This window comes from Leucopleurus acutus, assembly GCF_964270905.1.
Source record: "Leucopleurus acutus genome assembly, chromosome: 12".
Taxonomy (NCBI): Eukaryota; Metazoa; Chordata; class Mammalia; order Artiodactyla; family Delphinidae; genus Leucopleurus; species Leucopleurus acutus.
In genome coordinates, this window is record NC_139154.1 from 29,611,427 (window position 1) to 29,629,819 (window position 18,393).

General features: G+C 53.5%; 1 protein-coding gene across 1 annotated transcript in view; it reads left to right on the plus strand.

Moving 5' to 3' along the window:
- The first annotated feature begins 393 nt into the window (after positions 1-393).
- Positions 394-18,393, plus strand: part of COLEC11 (collectin subfamily member 11) — a 28,920-nt gene continuing 10,920 nt past the window's right edge. Inside the window, exons 1-3 of the mRNA XM_082851671.1 lie at positions 394-454; positions 4,268-4,410; positions 10,991-11,062. Of these exons, the coding sequence (XP_082707797.1) occupies positions 4,293-4,410; positions 10,991-11,062 (190 nt within the window). The 5' untranslated portion in view covers positions 394-454; positions 4,268-4,292. The remainder of the gene's footprint in view (positions 455-4,267; positions 4,411-10,990; positions 11,063-18,393) is intronic.

The following is an 18,393-nucleotide window of genomic DNA, read 5'->3' on the forward strand; positions in this document are numbered from 1 at the left end:
CGGTTAGGTCTCGACACGCAGCAGACGAGTACTTCATGCTTTTGGAGTGAAACCTATATGGAAAAACTGCGAGATATGCCGGCCTGTATTTAGTCCTGTCCGTGTGATACCAGGTTGTTGCTCTTCTTTCTACTCTCCTAAATTTCCACGATACACATGCTTATTTTTTCAAAAAATGAGAGGAACAGAAAAGGTGGATAAAAAGGGACTGACTGGGGAGTTTGGGGTGCAGAGTTAGGGAGGCGTCTCCAGGAGGGGCCCCAAGACCCCGACATCTCACGTGTTTCCAGTTCCCACACTCCCTTCTCCGCCTCCTGCGTTTCAAACAGGAAGCTGTTTGCAGATAATACCGCAGCCCCAGCCTGAGTTGCCGGGCAGTCTGACAGCCAGGCCTCTTGCCCGACGTGTGGGACCGCGGCCCGAAAACAGCAGCCTGGCCTGGCGCACGCCTCAGGTAGGGACGCTCTGCTGGCCACTCTGCAGCCTTGGGAGCGGGACGGGGGTGGGGAACCCGCGGGAGATGCTCAGGCGGGAAGGCGAGGCTCCTGACGGGGCACAGGTAGGAACTGGGTGCAGGGCCGAGGATTTGCTCTCAGATCGGGTGTGTCGCAGGGATCAGGCCAGAATTCTGAGGCTTGATTGATTCGGTAGCTCACGGTGGAAACTTCCTGGAGCCGAGCGCCGGGCACCAGAGCTACCAGCTACTAGGAGATGATCAGGTTTCCTTAGGTTCAAAGGGGTGACGCAGTTTTTCCTGCACCCCAGCCGGGGTACGAGCGGCCGCAGAAGCCCTGTCCCAGCCCCTGGCACGCACACCTTCCCGAGCAGCTATAGCTCAGGCTCCTGGGGCCTGGTGGCCCCAGCGGGGGCCACGGGGCGACCCGCTCCTCTCTGCTCAGTGGCCAGCCTCTCGGTTTCGGGCTCAGCGGCGGGAGTCCGAAGTTAGGCAGTGGTTCTGAAGTTAAGAGGTAAAGTTTGGAAGCCACTGAGTGTGCATAACTGGATTTTCTGTTTGATGGGAAGCACGTTGCCCGGGTAGCAAGCAGAGCGGCGCCCCAGACGTTCACAGCTGTTCAGTTCTATTTACGAATTTGAAAAATCTATATGCCAAATAAAAGAACAGACAGATGATTTGCATAAGGCTCGGGGAGGTAATAGGGAAAAGGCCTCTTCTTGTTTCATGGTCTTGGTAAAAAGATAGGAAAAATGTGTGCCCTTGGGGTGAAACTCTGTCAGTGCCATAGTCGCTGGGGAAGGCCCAGTGTCACTGTAGGGGTGGGGGTGGGGTGTCTGCCTGCCAGTGAGACCCGCGACGCTTCTAGGGACGTGCTTCTCTGCAGGCATTCACGGTGCCTGTAAGACGGTGGGACCTGCTGTAGACATTTAATGAAAATGTACAGTTGCACGTTTGGCCCATTAAGCCGCACTTTTTTCCCTGTCTATTTCATTGTTATATCGTGTTTCTACCAAGAATTCCAAATTGAATTTCCTTTCTTCTCGGCCAAGCTGGCCTCCTTCACGGAGGGGCGGGCCCCGGCTGGGAGATAAGGATGTTTTTCTTGAAGAGACCCAGGAGGAGCTGCAGCCTCCCCGTTTATAAAACAAAATTCCTCTTGTAAGAGGGCAGGAAGGAGCCCGAAGTCTGGAAAAGAGGCTCCCACCAGGGCCGCCCGCACTGATTCCTGCTGCAGGACCCGAGGTGGGCCCAGACGCGTGAGCGGGCCAAGGGCCGAGGGCCAGTGGGAGGGCAGCTCCGGCTTCCCTGCACTCCGGGCCCTCTGCCCCTCGCTCCCCCTCCTTGGGAGGTGGCATCTGATCTTCTGCAGTGTGAGAGCAGCGAGTCTTGCTGAACAAGGTGGCTGTCTTCTGACCCAGTTGTCTCTAGCTAGAGAGGAAATTCCCATGCAGTTCCCGAGACGTTTAAAACAATCTAAACACAGCTGGCCTCCCACACATACCAAGAGGCAAGCATCCATTGGCCTGAGCACAAAAGTCAGGGGAGCAAGTGTTTATCGTGGCTTTTTAAAAACCGCCAACTAGTTGACACGTAACATTCTATTATCATCGCCTTCAAGAAGTACCTCCTTGAAAGGAACAGACGACTTGCCGCTAAAGCAGCAGCTACGCTCTTCGTGGTTAAGAACACAGTGTGATCATCCGGGCTGGCTGCACACTTGGCGGTGCTGCTTTGTTCAAAGACCATTAGGAATTCCAGGCCCCAATCCCATTGTGCGGCCCTCTACGTGGGTCCGCCCAGGTCGCGTGTCCGAGGCGCTGGCCCTGGGAACACCATGGGAACGTGGAAAGCCATCAGCAGGAGAAGAGTGTCACGTTCTATGTGAGTTGCCGCTGGGAACCTCTGGGCGTTCATTCATTCATGTGCCCATCCTTCCATTCACTCGCTCAGCTTAGCGCCTGCAAACCCCAGGCCTGAGTGCTCCAGGCTCTTCCAGTTACGGCTGCAGGTGCTCACGGCGGCCGATGTCCGGGATGAGCTGCTCGCTCGGGGGTCAAGGCTTAGCTGACAAAGGAGACGGAGAGAGCCAGCTCACCGGGGCCCGCACGCCTGAAGGGCCCTGCAGCCTCTCACTGCCTCCTATTCACTGTCTTTAAAACCAGGGGCCATATACGTCACCAGGGAGTCCGGGGACTGAATAAGGCGTGTGTGTCCACGTTTGGTGTGCAGTAAACGTTAGCTCCTTTTCTCTCCACCAAACGTGAATGTTAGAAAATAAAATAAAAGCCCACTACTGCTGTGACTGAGGGGGGAGGATGGGCCCTTACTTTGCTTCGGGGAAGCTGACAGTCGGGCCGAGTGAGCAGTGGTGCTGACAGGACAGCGTTAGGAAATCCCAGGCCAGCGCATCGTCGCCACTTCTTAGTTGTCACTGAGGTCTCTGCCTCTGGCCTCCTGGCCCGTGAGGCTGGAATGACGTGCCCATCCCTGTGCAGGGTTACATGAGCACCATGTTGTCCCCGATCTGGTGAGCAGTCCTCCCCCTGCCTTGTCCCTACAGGATCAGATCTGTGACCACACGTGGGGAGCCGGGGCCTCACTGCAGGACAGCACGGATGACTGTCACCTCTGTCCCCTTCGTGGGACAGGCACAGGCTCTTCACGGGGGGCACAGAACGCTCTCACTCAGCAGCTCTGCTTCCAGCCCTTCATTTGTCTGGAAGCCAGGGCCGGCTATGGGACTCCTTCCCAGGGTGTGGTGGCCAGGATGTCAAAAGCTGCTGTCCAGTGGGGCCGGCCTGGTGCTGAGCTGCGTGCACCGCTGCCTGTTCTTCCTCAGGGTGACCCCAGGACGCTTGCCTCGCTGTAAGGTGAGGGAACAAGCTGACAGGAGATGCAGTCTAGCCAGGGCGCTGGTCCGGGTGCAGCCGGATGCACAGCTGTCTCCCAGCACTGTGGCATCCAGACACCAAGGTCCCGGGGGGCAGACCTCAAAGTCTGCGTGCTTCCTCACTGGCCCATGGCGAGGGGACCGGCACAGGGACGGGGGGGCAGCTGTGTCCTTCCAACCTCTGTCCCTGTCCCACACCCTTTGGTGACGGGGGCTTCCTCATTGACGTGAGGACATAGTAAGCTACAGGAGTGTGCGGCAGCATAACGTTGATGAATCCTGGAGCACGATGTTGAGTCAAGTAGGTAAGACGACACACAGCGTGACCCAGTATCTCATAAAACTCAGAACCCGGCACACTAGACACGGCGTTGTCTAAGAATGCATCCACTGCCGTGCACTGAGGCTGTTTTGGAAACAGCAGGAGAAGGTGGGCTCAGGTGAGGAGAGCGGCTCCTCCGAGGGGAGGCCGGGGGAGGGATGGGCACCAGGGACTCGGGTCAGGGGCCCGGACGTGTGAAGCGGATGCTCATCAATGTTTGTTTTATGGCTGAGCGTCCGAGTTTTCACGTAACGGTAAACATGCCTCTGTGTGTATCAGGTATCAGTTATAAGGAATCAGAAGAAGAATCTGGAGTAACGCATCCGGAGTGGTGACTGTTGTCACTGCTGGGCGAAGGGGATGTCTCGGTGGAGGTTTCAGTCGGCACCCGAGTGAGAGAGACAGAGTGACAGAGAGGGAGACAGACAGAGCGACAGGGAGAGAAAGAGGCACCAAAGCACTGACAGCCGCTCCAGGGCAGCTGCCACCGCGGCCCCCGAGTGGGGCGAGTGTGGTGGCCGGCGCGCCTGCACACTGTCTCTTGCTGTCCCGGTTCCCGGAATTCCCGTCACTGTTTACTGCTTCTCCCTCCCTTCAGGAGTCAACGTGCTGCGAGGCTCACCATGAAGCAGGCTCTGGCTCTGATTGGCCTGGCCTTCCTGTCAGTGCTCCGGGCTGGGGGCGCTCAGCAGACGGTGGACGACACCTGCTCCGTGCAGATTCTCGTCCCCGGCCTCAAAGGTAACTTCCGCCGGGCCTCCCGGAGGTCAGGGCCTCCCGGGCAGCGGCCGGAGTGCAGGCGGGAGCTGCGTGCGAGCGGCGGATGCAGAGCTCATCCCGCGTCCCCGGGCCGGCTCGGGGCCCGGCCGCGGGAAAATCTGCCCCATCGATGGCCCTGGTCCCCCCTTCTGTAAAGTCCAGGGTCAGACTGTACGTGGCGTCCACACTGTCTTCAGGCGAGGGATCCTGTAATTCTGAAGCCAGACGTTCGTGTGCAGCTCGGTCCTCTCTGCAGGGACCCTGCAAGGCGTCCGAGGTGTGTTCCAGGCACTGCACACGTCACCTGCAGCGCCTCTCAGGGTGAGATGCTCTCATTGTGCAGATGAGGCCGGTCCAGGCTCAGGGAAACTTAGCAATTTGTCTAAGTGGGTTGCGTAGCTCTGAAGCCTGGGCTCCTGTTACGGTTCCTGAGAGCTCTTTATTCCTTCTTTGAAAAATCAAGAAAACTTCTCCTGTGCTTTGTCTGTAATTCATCTCCAGGGGGAGCTGCCTCTGCAGACCAGGGATGGGTGGGCACCAGCACAGGGGGAGGACCTTCACTCAAAAAGTCACCGGGTTCTACCACGCACGGGCAGGAGATCCCAAACCTTGTGGCTCCCAAGCAGGACCAGCTCCGTAATTCGAGGGGCCCAATGCAGATGAAAATGTGGGATCTTTTGTTCAAAAGTTAGAAAGAATTTCAAGACGGGGACAGGGCACCTCCACCACGTGGGGCGAGCATGCCCCTTGGGCCTTGTGCTCCTAGGAGCAGCGGGCAGGGTCCCGCATCCCCAGATTCCACTCTGCCCCTCCTGCCCCTATAGGGCTGCGTGTGCTCTTAGTAATGAAGTTACACGGCCGTTTGTTCTCTGCTCTAAAATTGCTCGGGGCCTCTGAAGCACACAGCTCCTGACTCAGCGAATCTCCGATAACCTGGGGACACACGCCGGGAGGAGGCCCTAAAGAACGGTGTAAGCGTATATTCATTGTTATAGAAAGAGTCCGCCATTTTTATTTATTTATTTATTATTATTGTTACTTTTTTGGCTGCACTGCAGCTTGTGGGATCTTAGTTCCCTGACCAGGGATTGAACCCGGGCCCCCTGCATTGGGAGTGTGGAGTCTTAACCACTGGACTGCCAGGGAAGTCCCAGAGTCAGTGACTTTAAACAGTCTCTTCCTAACCCCATTAAAAATATACAAATACACAGAAATAGGGAAAAATCTAGACGGAGATACACTGGCATGCTAGCAGCAGTGCTTCTCTCTGAGCACGGAGTTGTGGGTGTCTGGGAAAGCTCGGTCCAGATATTCTACTGCTTAGCCACATTCGCCATTTAAATATAAAACCGGGACACTATCAATATTCAGATGTCTCTGGGTTTTCAAGCACATCTTGAGGGTACTCTGAGACAGATGCTTTTTGACATCTGCGTCGGTGACCATTTCTGCTGCATCCATGTTAAGGGCGTTCCAACCCGCGTGCTCGGCAGGTCCCCTGCAGTGCTTCCTTCTCCGAGGGTGGCCCGCTCCAGGGACACCTCACCTCCTCTAAGCAATGATTTCTCACCACCCAACACCATGCTGTGGTCGGTGATGAGCCACTGTATTGCCAGGTGGAGGCATGGTCCACAGTGGTGAGCCACTGTATTGCCAGGTGGAGGCATGGTCCACAGAGAGCCGACTTGCTGTCACTCTCCTGCTCCTACCCCGTTCGCAGACTGAGTGTCTGCAGTGAGCAGACACGGTGTGGGCCCTCCAGCGGAGGGGTCTGCCAGGGAATCTGCGGGGCCCCTGCTCTCCAAGACTCATCTTCTGGCAGGTGGTCAGACAGGCTCCCAAGTGGTGCTGAAGCTGTGTGGGATGTGTGGGGCCATGGGCAACACGCAGACCACGTGCTACCCACAGTGTGTGTTCCGGATCCAGCGTTTCAGTGGCAGCATCGTTTCACACGTCCGGTTTCACGCTAGTCTGTCAGCACCAAAGCAGCAATTTTAGTGGAGAAACTTAGTATATTTATGAAAGCCTCTAGAAACTGGATATCTTGTTCTTTTTTAAATTTCCAGCTTTGCTGGGGGTGGAACTGACAAATAGAAGCTCTGTTTATTCAAGGTGTGCATCGTGATGTTCGAATAGGCAGGTACCTTGTGAACGGATCGCTGTCACGCTGATGACCACACCCACCTCACCTCGTTACCCTCTGTGCGTGTCTTGTTGTGACGCAGAAGCGTGGGTCAGTGAGAGTTCCTTCTTTGTGACGCAAGGGTGCTGAGCCGAAACAGAGGAGGGGTTTCATGCTCTGATTTTCACGTTGGGCAGCAGGGGTGAGAGTGGAGGAGAGAAATCTACGGCAGCAAAGCAAGTCTGGGGCTTCTAAGCAGTGAACGTTCAGGCCCATGTTGATGTGCGTCCCCTGCAAAGTGAAGATTGGCATCACGGCAGAGCTCCTTCCCCGGATCCGTGTCTCGTGCAGCGTGGGGCAGCGGCGGGCAGGCCGCCCTCTGCCCGGCGCCTGGTCCCACCCAGCTCCTCCTCAGACCAAGCTCCGACCTCGAGGACATTCTATGCTGCTCTCAGGGCACAGAGAGCGGGATGCGCCCGAGAGCCAGGGCAGTCTGTGAAAGGTCTGATTACAGCACATGTGCCAGGGCCTGCCTTGGTCAGTGGAGATAAACACAATTCAGGCCCCGCCCTTAAGATGAAAGAGGCAGGTGAGGGGTCTCCATTCATTCATCAGACGCGTCTGTGTTACAGGCCCCACCAGGCCAGGCTTAGCCTGCGAGGGTGGAGCCAGTGCCCGTTTCCTTGGAGACGGAGCCTGGAGGTGGCAGGAGGTCTCTGGGGACATGGCGCCCGGCTGCTTCCGGCCCGTCCCGGTGCTTCCTCCTGCGAATCCACACTGGGCTTCAGAATCCTTCTCAAGGACTCCAGGCGGCCTTCTCCTTGAGAAGAAAGTCATGTGCTATTACAGACCTAAACGTAGCACATTATCTTTGTATCTGGAGAGAGTAACAACTCATTCTGATGGAAGAGCAGTCTTTCCTTGATGGCTGGAAAAATGGGTTGTAGGTAGGAAAACACTGGTGTGTATTAGCAGGCCAGCTGCTCAGAGATTTTAAAAGGGCATCGTTATTCTTACAGGTTTTATCAAATTAATTGAAAGAAGGTTGATAAAGCCAATAATGTGACTAACACATGCACGTGGGGATTTCACGCTTCTGAAATGCTGCTCTGGGCCAGTTCCGTCCTCAGCTCTGGTCTCCCTGCCTCTTTCCTGTCCTGACTGCTGTCTCTCCCAGAGGAGGGTCCAGTCGGGGACGTGGCCTGCTTGTTCTCTGATCAGGGTTTTGCTGCCCGGAGCTGGAGAGCTGGCTTGTCGCCTGTCTCTGGCCTGGCTCTTCATCGTAAAGTGGACGTGATCCCTGCCTCATGGGGCAGGGCGGGGGCAGGTTAAATTAATGGAACTAAGCGAATGGCTGTGTGTGAACCCTAGGAGTTCATCTTAATCTATAGAAGAAGCTGGTGGGTTTGCTTGGTGTTAATTTTCCACGATTATCCACAGAGCCGCTGTGCGGCCCAGGGCTCTCCCGGCTGCTCCAGGAGACGCAGGCGGGCATGACGTGGACCCTGCGTCCACGGGGGGCAGTGGGACGTGGGCACTGATAATGCTCGCGTCTGGCCTGGACCCTGGAACCATTAATCTCACTGTCCTCCCCTGACGCAGGCATGGGACCACGGTATTTTCCTCCTTAAAGCCTGGCGGGGGCGTCCGGTGGGCCGTACGTGTGAGGTCTGAGCGCTGTCTGTGCCCGGACCTCCCGGCTCGTCCCACCTCACCTGTGCAGGTGTCCTTTTGTCTCCTCAATCTCTGCCTGGCTGCATCTTCCTGGTTCAGCAGGTCTCCATTAAAAGCCCTTCATCAGAGAGGCCTCTTCTGATCTCAGTCTAAATTACAGCCCTTCTGTTCAAGTTACTGCTTCATTTTATTCTCGTACCCTGTGTTGCTAATGACAATTCTGTGTCAACCTAATTCTCATCCACGTGCGTGCAGTCTTTAAACATTCCTTCTCCTCGTGGCGCTCATAGAATTTTCTCTTGATTCTTGATGTTCTGCGTGTCACCCTGACACATCTGAGTTATTTTCCCCTCATTTCTTTCCTGCTGGCACTCTGTGGGCACGCGCATTGTGCTCTTCGGTGATTTTCCTTAGTGCCGGGAAGTCATAGCTATTAAATCTTCACAGCTGTTAAGGCTTCGAATGTCTCTTCTCCTTTTCTGGAATTCCTGTGTGATGCATATTGGGATCTGTGGGGTTTTTTTCTTCAACGCTCGACTTGATAACTTCAAAACCGAAACAAAACTGTCCATCTCCTTCTCTCTCAGTGTTGCCTTGTAGACAAGTTCTTCATCCTCATTATTTGTCTCATGAATTAGCTTTTATCATTGGCCATTCTGTTACTCAGACTGCCTGTAGAGTAACTTGTTTCAAAAATGTGTTTCATGCACGAGATTCCCTAGTTGGTCCCCTTTCATTGCCGCTTGTTCTAGTTCATAGGTGCCTCTTCTCTCTCATCTTTATGAGGATATTCAGTGTCTTTCACAGTCAGATTCTGGCTGCCCCGCTGAGTCCTGTTTCCTGGGTTGTTATTTCTTTTTTCACGATGTTGGTGCCCCTCCAATGTCTGCTGATTCTTGATGGTGAGATCAGTCTGTTAGTCGATATTTCTTGGTAGACTATCAGTTCTTCTCCAAATATTACTACTGTAATGATTTCCTTTCTTTTTAAAAGATAAGAAAAAACCCGAGAATTACCCAGAGATTCAGGGGCCCGTATGTGCCAAGTGTGTCAGCCGCCCTTTAGCAGCAGTTCATGGAGCCGGCACAGCTGTGCCGGGGTGGCAGTAACGTGCCAGCCCTACATTCCACGTTTAAATGGAATGCCCCCTCCCCTTAAGGCCAGATTATCAGTTTGGGGGATTTCACTGTGGAATCTGTAATCTCAGGGGAGCGTCTTACCAAATGAAGGCGCGTGTAGAGAATTTACGGAGAATGAAAGTTCCCTTGAATGTGGGCCTGCTCTTTGCACAGCTGGGCAGGTGCACGTCAGCACCCACACCCACCCGTGGGAGGCAGATACATCAGGGAAGTAGATGAGGCCACGAGACAGTGACTGTGGTACAGAGCAGGGTCCTCATCACGGGAGAACGGAGATCCAGTGAGGGGCTGAGGAACAGCTTCCTGGACAGTCAGGTGAGCAGGTGAAACCCGCACAGGTGGGTTGATGGTCACGGCCGACTAGGCAGAGGCAGCAGTGTAACCGGAGCCCTGGGCTCCAGATGCAGGCCTGTGGGGAGGAGCTTAAAAATGGGACATTATTTATAACTACATTTGGCTGTTGGTGGTTTTGAATCTCCTTTGAGAAGGGAAGTATCATAACGGACTCTGTGTTTTAGGAAGATGGTTCTGGGGTGGATTGGAGTGGGGGGCGGCGGGGGGGCACCGGGAGGGGCCTTGATGTCCTGTCCGCACTCCGTCCTCTGCTCCCCCCGTGCACTGTGCTGCTCAGACAGGGTGTCTCCACGGTTGTTTGTGACCTGTCTCCTGCCCCGAGCCGCATGAGGGCGGGCTGGTGGTCCCGTCACCTCCAGAACTGCAGAGACGTGGCTGAGCGTGGAGCCCCCATGGGCATCGGGAGGGAGCGGCCAGTTGGGCTTCGCAGAGCTGGGCGATGCTTGCACTTATCCGATGAGGGAGACAGAAAAGCAGAGATGACCGTGGGGCTTGGAGCTTGGGGTCTGGGAGACTCGGTGTCTCAACAGCAGGAGCAGGAAAGTCCACAGAAGAGACTCACTTCTGGGGAAAACCACCAGGTCGACTTGGGACGTGCTAAGTGCGGGGTACCGGGGAGGCTCCACAAACAGCCCGTTTCCCTGTTTCGGTTCTGAACAAAACAGGAAATAAAGGAAAATGTGCCAAAACATGGTCAGGATCTGTGAGGAAGGCTGGGGGCGTGTGTAGCTTAGGCTGAGAGCAGGACGCACCTGGCCAGCGAACCTGAACCGGGTGATGTGCTTACCTGGTCACAGGTGTCCCCATGTGGGAGGACCCTGCCCCTGAGCAGTAGTGTACCCTCTGGGGGGTGCTCACACTGAAGGGACGAGGGGACGCCGACTCGTGTGCCCAAGCTTATTCTTCCCGAGAGTACCGGCCACACAAGGGAAGAGAGAGGCCAGCGCGGGTGGTAAGGGGCAGCAGAGCAGCCGTGGTGGGTCCCGGGGAGCCCTGTGCACCAGAGGGCAGACTGGGGCCAGCCCAGAGGGATGGATGGAGAGAGGGACAGATGCATTCCCAGAGGGAGTGGGGAGGCAAGGCAGCAGAATCCTGAGAAGAGACTTGGGGAGGGAGACCTAGAGCCAAAGCTGGGAGCAGGTTGGGAGGAAGGGGTGAAACCCCCCGGGGGTGGGATGGGAAGAGGGAGGCCAAGGGGCCTGGCTGGCGGCACACAGACACTGGAGCCCGGCGCTTACAGCAAGGTCCTAAAGGCATGTGACTTTTTCCACAGGGGATGCTGGAGAGAAGGGGGACAAAGGTGCACCAGGACGGCCTGGAAGAGTCGGCCCCACGGGAGAGAAAGGTACCTGCTGCCCCTGGGCCCCAAGGGCACATCTGGGGCACCGGCTCCTGGAGAGCTGTTGGTGGGGAGAAGGGGGGGTGCGTTCGAGAGGAACCCGGCACCTGTGTAGGTCTCGGGACTGAAGCAGGGCACAGAGAGGGCTCTTTAAACAGTGCTTCCTGGCTCTGGCCTGCCCGGCACCGAGAAACAAAGTGCCTTCTGGGAGGTGTGCCTCATCGGGTGGTTACGTGTATGGAAACTCAGCGCTCGTTTGGCCTCACGTGCAAAATGGGGATCACTTGTGATCGTTACACATATAAGTGCAATTCTGAGGGTGTGCAGTGATGGAGGCGTGTGAACAGTGATGGAAACAGTCATGTAGGTGTGCAAAGGAGAGAGAGCACAGATTTGGGTGGGGCATGGGGGGTTACACCGTGGCCTCCCAGTTTTGGGTAACGGACCCTAGTCACCTTGAATCTGTTTCCTCATTAGGAAAAAAAGTAGTGTTGTTCAGCCTGCCTCCTGGGGTTGTGCTGAGGCTTACAGAAAATAGATCCTACCTAAAAGAGTAGCTACATGGTGCACGGTGATGTCAGTAAATGCCACCATTAGGATATACTTCCTTTTGCTGCTTTAAAGTTTGTGAAATCCTAAAAGCTGTGTTTGGAAGTGCTTTGTCAACGCCTGCACACTATTCTATGAGAACACGTGCTGGGATTATCCAGCCGGTCCCCACCCAGCCTCATAGCATCGGAGTTAGGTGGTTCTTATAACAACACAGATAAAGGTTGTTATGTTTTTAAGTCCACTCACTGTTTTTTCATTTTTAAATTTTTTTATTTTTTTTAATGTTGGTTTTTTCTTTAGTTAATTAATTTATTTATTTTGGCCCCGCTGTGAGGCATATGGGATCTTAGTTCCCAGACCAGGGATCGAACCCGCACCCCCTGCATTGGGAGCACTGAGTCTTAACCACTGGACCACCAGGGAAGTCCCAGTTTTTTCGTGTTTTGAGTGTGATTTACGTAGCGTCAGTGAGTTTGGCAGCTGCAAATGCCTGTGAAACCCGGGTCACAGTCAAGATCCCGAGCACTTGTGTCACCACCATCCCTCCATCGAGCCCACGTGCTGATTTTTATTTCTTACTTTCCCTTTACTCATAACAAATTAATGAAAAAATAAAAGAACTGTGCTCCTGGTTCAAAGTTCAAAACATACAGAAATTATTCACAGCCACTCGTCTCCTTCCCGTCCCCACCAGCAGCCCTCGCCACTGACAACCACTGTTAGGTTTCTTTATCTTCACAGAGATATTTTGTAATGGCCGAGTGAACACTATTCTTTCCTGCTTCTGTACAAGCAATTGCAAAATGTATGTAATGTTCTGCATTTTCACTTAACGGCGTTCTTGGAGATCATTCATTCTACAGGAGGACATGCAGGTTGTGCTTGCTCTCGCCTGGAGACGTTGTGTCCCTTCTTTATCTAACTGGTCTCCTATTCCTGCAGATTTACGGTTCCCTAGGGCCTTGCTGCGGTGGGTGAGTAATCTTGTAAATGTCATTTTTAATGTGGACGAGTACAGCCTGAAGATAAATTCCAGACAGAGTAATTGTTGATCAAAATGCACGTGCATTTGAAATGTTGGTGGATATGGCCTTCCAAAAGGATCGAATCCATTTACCCTCTGTTTATTGAAGCACAAGACGGCCGACCCCTTCACCCTCCCTGCCTCAGAAAGCTGCCAGTCTGGTAGCCATGGAAGGCCACGTCAGTGGGGCTTTAACTTAGCCTCTCTTATCATAAATGAAGCCAGCTTATTTTTCAGGTGTTTAAAAGTCATTTGTATTTCTTTTCTTTTTTTTCCTTTTTGAGGATTGTCTTTTCCTGTCTTTTTAAAAACCCTTCTTGCGTTCTTTTTTAATTTATTTTTCGGCTGCATTGGGTCTTCGTTGCGGTGTGCAGGCTTCTCATTGCAGTGGCTTCTCTTGTTACGGAGCATGGGCTCTAGGCGTGTGGGCTTCAGTAGTTGTGGCGTGTGGGTTCAGCAGTTGTGGCGCATGGGCTTAGTTGCTCCACGGCATATGGGATCTTCCCAGACCAGGGATCGAACCCGTGTCCCCTGCGTTGGCAGGTAGATTCTTAACCACTGCGCCACCAGGGAAGTCCCCCTCTATTGTCTTGTGAGGACAATGTCACATTTCACAGTTAGGAAGTGAATATGCCTCTATTCTGGATGGTCACAAATTCATTTTCATGACGCCATTTCATTGATTTTTTTTTTTTTTTCCCTTTGGCTGAGCTGTGCAGCATGTGGAATCTTAGTTCCCTGACCAGGGATTGAACCCACGCCCCCTGCCGTGGAAGCGCGGGGTTTTTGCATTGATGTTTTTTCAAAGTAACGATGTTTGAGCTCAACGCACGTGCAGCAGGCAATGCCTAATTTCATGCCAATGTGGACCCGTGGCTGCTCTCTCATCTCTGTCACTAGTGTCACCAACACGTAGCTCTCTCATCGCTCTGTCATCATCATCATTCTCTCTTATTCTCACTCTTGAAAAGGCAGGACAAGCACGCAGAGACTATAAATGCTGTTACTATAGCGTCCGAATCTTCTGATGAGGATGAACGTTGCTGGGAAGGCAACAGCCTAATTCACTGCATTTTCCTGTCATTAACCACTAAGTTGAGTGCTGTTACGTGCTGAGATCTCGGGGAGGCCACCTGAGCCCCAGAGTCAGAGGGGGAGAACAGATATGTGGACCCTGGAGAATAAATTGAGGCAGAAAGCCGCGGGGCAGTGTGGAGGGGAATTTGAGCTGGATCGAGAATCTTGTCTTGTTTCAAGTTTTTCTAACATGTAACAGTAAGGTGTGCTCATGATAGAAAATTTATATATATCTATAAAAGTGGTGAGGAAAATCAGGCATAATAAAATCATCCAGAGATAACCACTTATTTTGGTATATTTCCTTTTTCAGGGTGACTTTTCTTGCTTTGTTGTAATTATATTGTGTACATAAGTTTGAACCTATTTCTTAAATTTAATGTCAAATTTTAGTGTAAGGATTTCTCATGTATGAATCATTTTGATGAATGTCTCCTACCCATGGGTAACTTAAAACTCCACGGGGAGCGGTATGTCCGAGAGCAGAGTCCTGTGTGTGATTCGGGCAGGAGAGGGGAGCCTGGACCTGCCCTTTACAGTCCCATTGACCTGCCTGACAAGGAACCTGCCAGGCTAGGAGGCGATGGGGCAGTGATCACCGGGCTTGCCAGGGGTCTGGCTTCGCCACTGACAAAATGAGCAGGTTTGGTCTGGGGTCTTTGCTACTTTGTAGAGCACAGAGAACAAGTCAACCCAAGTGGGATATATTTGGATTATTGAATAGTGGGATAGTTACGTAGAAATCTAGGGAATATCCATTTTTGGATGACCTTTAAAAAGAGGACTGGCCGTGGCATGATAGAATATAAGAGAATAAAATAGGATACAAGAGCAGACATGTGATCGACTAAGATATTTACAAAAAGGTGAAGAAAAAGGATGGAGAAGAAATCAATCAGAATACTAGTAGTAGACATTTCTGGGTTATAGGATTATGGACCTTTAAATTCTCTTCTTTAAATTCTTCTTTACATTTTCTCCTGTCTCTATCGTTGGTGTTCCCAGCAATGTGCATGAACTATACTTTTGATGTTAACAGGTATTTTGAAAGGTTGCTGTGGCCGTGGCCCTGGCCTGTTGGCGATGTAGGCTCACCTGGAGGCCCAGGTGAGGGTTCGTGAGCTCTGGCGGTCTCCCACACACTGACGGCCATGTTCACGGGGTCAGCATGGCTGCACCTGGGCTCGTCGGAGCCCGGAAACTGAGAGCTGCGGCCAACCTCAGAAGCATTAGCGCAGGTTCGGTGTGGCGAAGCTCGAGGCGGGCCGTGCTCGGAGACTCAGGTGTGCTGGGAGGCGACCTCAGCTCCAGGACGCCCCAAGGCTCCTCGCTGGAACCGCTCTCCCGCCGGGATGCGGGATTCTCCCGGCCACCTTCCCATCCTCCTGCATCCTGCTTTCGTGGAGCCGTTCCCACCAGTGCCCTGCTCTTAGCGGATTGCAGCTACTGCCCGGGGGCCCTGTCCCCTACGGAGAGCAGTGACCACTGCAGGGCGGGGCGCTGGGGAGACTTGCCTGGTTTCTGCATCAGCTTGGTTTCTACGAAGAATGGCAGTGGGCTGGATCTGGGTACCTGTCCAGAGGCTTCCGAAAGGGGCTCCTAGGACGAGGGCTCTGGGGCGGGAAGGGCAGGGTGTGGGCGGGGCAGACCCGCTCAACGCCAACCGTGCTGCTTACCAGCTATGCTGGCTTCACACCCTTGCTTCCAACCCGTGAAGGCAAAATAATAACGTAGTCGCTCTCAGTCCCTATTGTTTATTAAAGGATGAAAGCTGGGAACTTGGGAGCAGCAAGCCTGGTGCACCGTGGGCCCTCGCGCAGCTGCCTTGCTCCCACTTCCGAGCTGTTCCAGCCCCACGCCCACCGGCACTGAACCCGAGGTGGGCCTCTCTCATCCCAGACAGCGGCCCTTTCACGAGGGCCCCTTCAGAGTCAGCTGGGACCTTTCAAAAACGGTTATTTCCACTTGAGGCTGTGTTGATATTTCCCCAGGCACTACATTAAGCCAACTTAAATCCTCAGTTGTGTTTATGCAGTGCACTTACATCATTCACACTTGATTTTCATTGTTTAGAAATTATTTTCACTGGAATTACTTTTCCCCTGTGAATTTTCACGGACTCCTTGAACAGTTTTTTTTTTTTTTTAAGAATCAATTTTATTTATTTATTTATTTATTGGCTGCGTTGGGTCTTTGCTGCTGCGCGTGGACTTTTCTCTAGTTGTGACGAGCAGGGGCTACTCTTTATTGTGGTGCACAGGCTTCTCATTGTGGTGGCTTCTCTTGTTGTGGACCATGGGCTCTAGGCACGCGGGCTTCCATAGTTGCAGCACACTGGCTCAGTAGTTGTGGCTCGCGGGCTCTAGAGCGCAGGCTCAGTAGCTGTGGTGCATGGGCTTAGTTGTTCCGCGGCACGTGGGATCTTCCCGGACCAGGGCTCGAACCTGTGTCCCCTGCATTGGCAGGCGGATTCTTAACCACTGTGCCCCCAGGGAAGTCCTCCTTGAACAGTTTTAACGTTTTAGTTTTTTACCTACCTCACATCTTCCCAACTCTCACCTCTGCCATCCTGAGCTCTTCTGAGAGTGTCATTATTTGCACCTGGTTGAAAATTTCAGCTCTAAATTGTATAGACAGGACTCTCCCATCAATGTTTAGTTAATGACAGTTTTCCTCTGTGTAGTTTTAGCCAGCGTCAGTTTTATTTGGTGATGGTTATTTCTACCAGTAACATTCTCTATGAAATTGTCAGAAGACTAAACACTCTTATTTACTTCCTTGCTAGTTTATGCAGAAGCGTGAGTAATTCCCTGCGGGTAGCCCAGAATTCCTCAGTGGTGTCCCATCTCCCTGGCTTTTTGCACATTCCCATTTCCCCCGCGGGACCCTCTCCTCCACTTACCACCTCGTTCCTGACTGGACTTTTCACGTCCCATCAAGGACCTGGCCCTTGGAAGGCTCTCAGTCAATTGTGTGTAAAATATCTTGACATTCAATGTCTTGAAATATCTTTGAAATCTGCGGGTGACCTGTCTGTGGCTGAGGGCCTCAGGTGTGCGTGCACCCGCTCGTCCCCAGGTTCTAGAGAAGTCTGCGGGCCGAGGCTTCAGGACACGCTGAGCTGGGTTCGTTCCCTGCTGCCTACTGAGCAGGCAGCTCTGCTCTGAGGACGCTTCCCAAACCGTGGGGACCAGCTGGGCCTGAGTTAAAACGCAGCTTCAGCTTTGGTCTGGGGGGCGGCCTGAGATGGGGCTGCCGATCGCCCGGGGCTGTGTGGGGTGGGATTGCAGGTTGATCGCGAGGATCTGGACGCCCTCCACCTGGCGCCCTTCTCACGTCAGCTTCCGCGAAATGCAAGCTGCGTGGACATGGGGCTGCTGCAGGGCGGCTTCCTCTTCCGCTGATTTGCCTTGTGTTGGGGGTGGCCTCTGGTCACACACTGAGCAGCCCCTCTGTTGAGAACTCAAAACAGCTGTAGGAGAAAGCGCCAGAAAGCTGACGGCTGCCTTTTCTGGAATAACAAAGACAAGCCCAAGGGCCGGCAGAGCCTCCCGCTGTCGCTGTCCATTGTCCTTTATTGAAATGAGAGCTGTCCCCACACTGTCAGAGTGCGCGCTGTGGCACACAGCACGGAGCTGGCTCTGCCACACGACCTGCTAAAAGCGTGTCGTCCCAGCTGTCAAAGCTCCTAGCCCCCGGGCACGCAGCTAAGAGGCCGCCGGGCCCCTGGGCGCAGAAGCTGGGGACCCACCTGGCCTGCGATGGGGGAGGGCGACCCTACGTCAGCGATGGGCTTTCTGGGCGCTGTAATGTGCACATTATCTCCGTTGAAAATCTCAGAGGCAGCTGGATGCCAAGTGCTCTTTCTGCCCTGTCTCCTTTTCAAAGGACGGTGTGAGATCTTCATTAAAATTAATAAGAATTAGCAGCCCGCTGCGAGCTGCCCCCGTTCCTCGTGCACGTCCAGAGGACAAACGTGCGCTGGCACACTTCTCATAAGCGGGATGGGATGGGAAGGGCTGGCACCGCAGTCACAGCTCCCTGGGGAGCCACCACTGCCAGCTCTGGAGACTTAAAGGGACCGGATCTGAGTGTGTCTGGTGCGTTTCCAGTCATCCCACACCACCAGGGTGGGGGGATTTGTTTGGTTTTTGCAAAAAGCTCCTTGTCATTTGGAGAGGCAAGAGGAGGCGGGATGAAGCCAGCAGGGCTCTTGTTCAGATCCAGTCTCCTCTAGGCTGGCAACCACACTGCTTTTCTGCTGCTTTCCAAGGAGTGTCTGTGAGTTAAGGCAAGTCAGCATCGCAGACGACCTTGGGTTGCCCTCAAGTGGAGAGTGTGTGGACATCTTGGGGAACTCAATGGTTCTTGCTTTTTCTTCTTCTCCAACACACCCCAAAGAGAGAATATTCCTATGAGGAACGGCAGCCCACACCCTTGACCTTGTGTGCAGGGTCACGGTGCAGGGGCCTGCTGTAGGCTACTGCTTCCAGCTTTCAGCCCGAGTGCTGTGAGGATGAAAGGCTTGCTTGGTGTGTGTTTGTATGTTTGAACATGCTGTTTGTGTGTATGTGTGCATGTAGATATGTGTGCATGTATGTATATGCACACACGTGTATGTATATATGTACACGCACGCACATATTTGGAATGCATGTGCGCGCATGTATGGGTGCACATATGT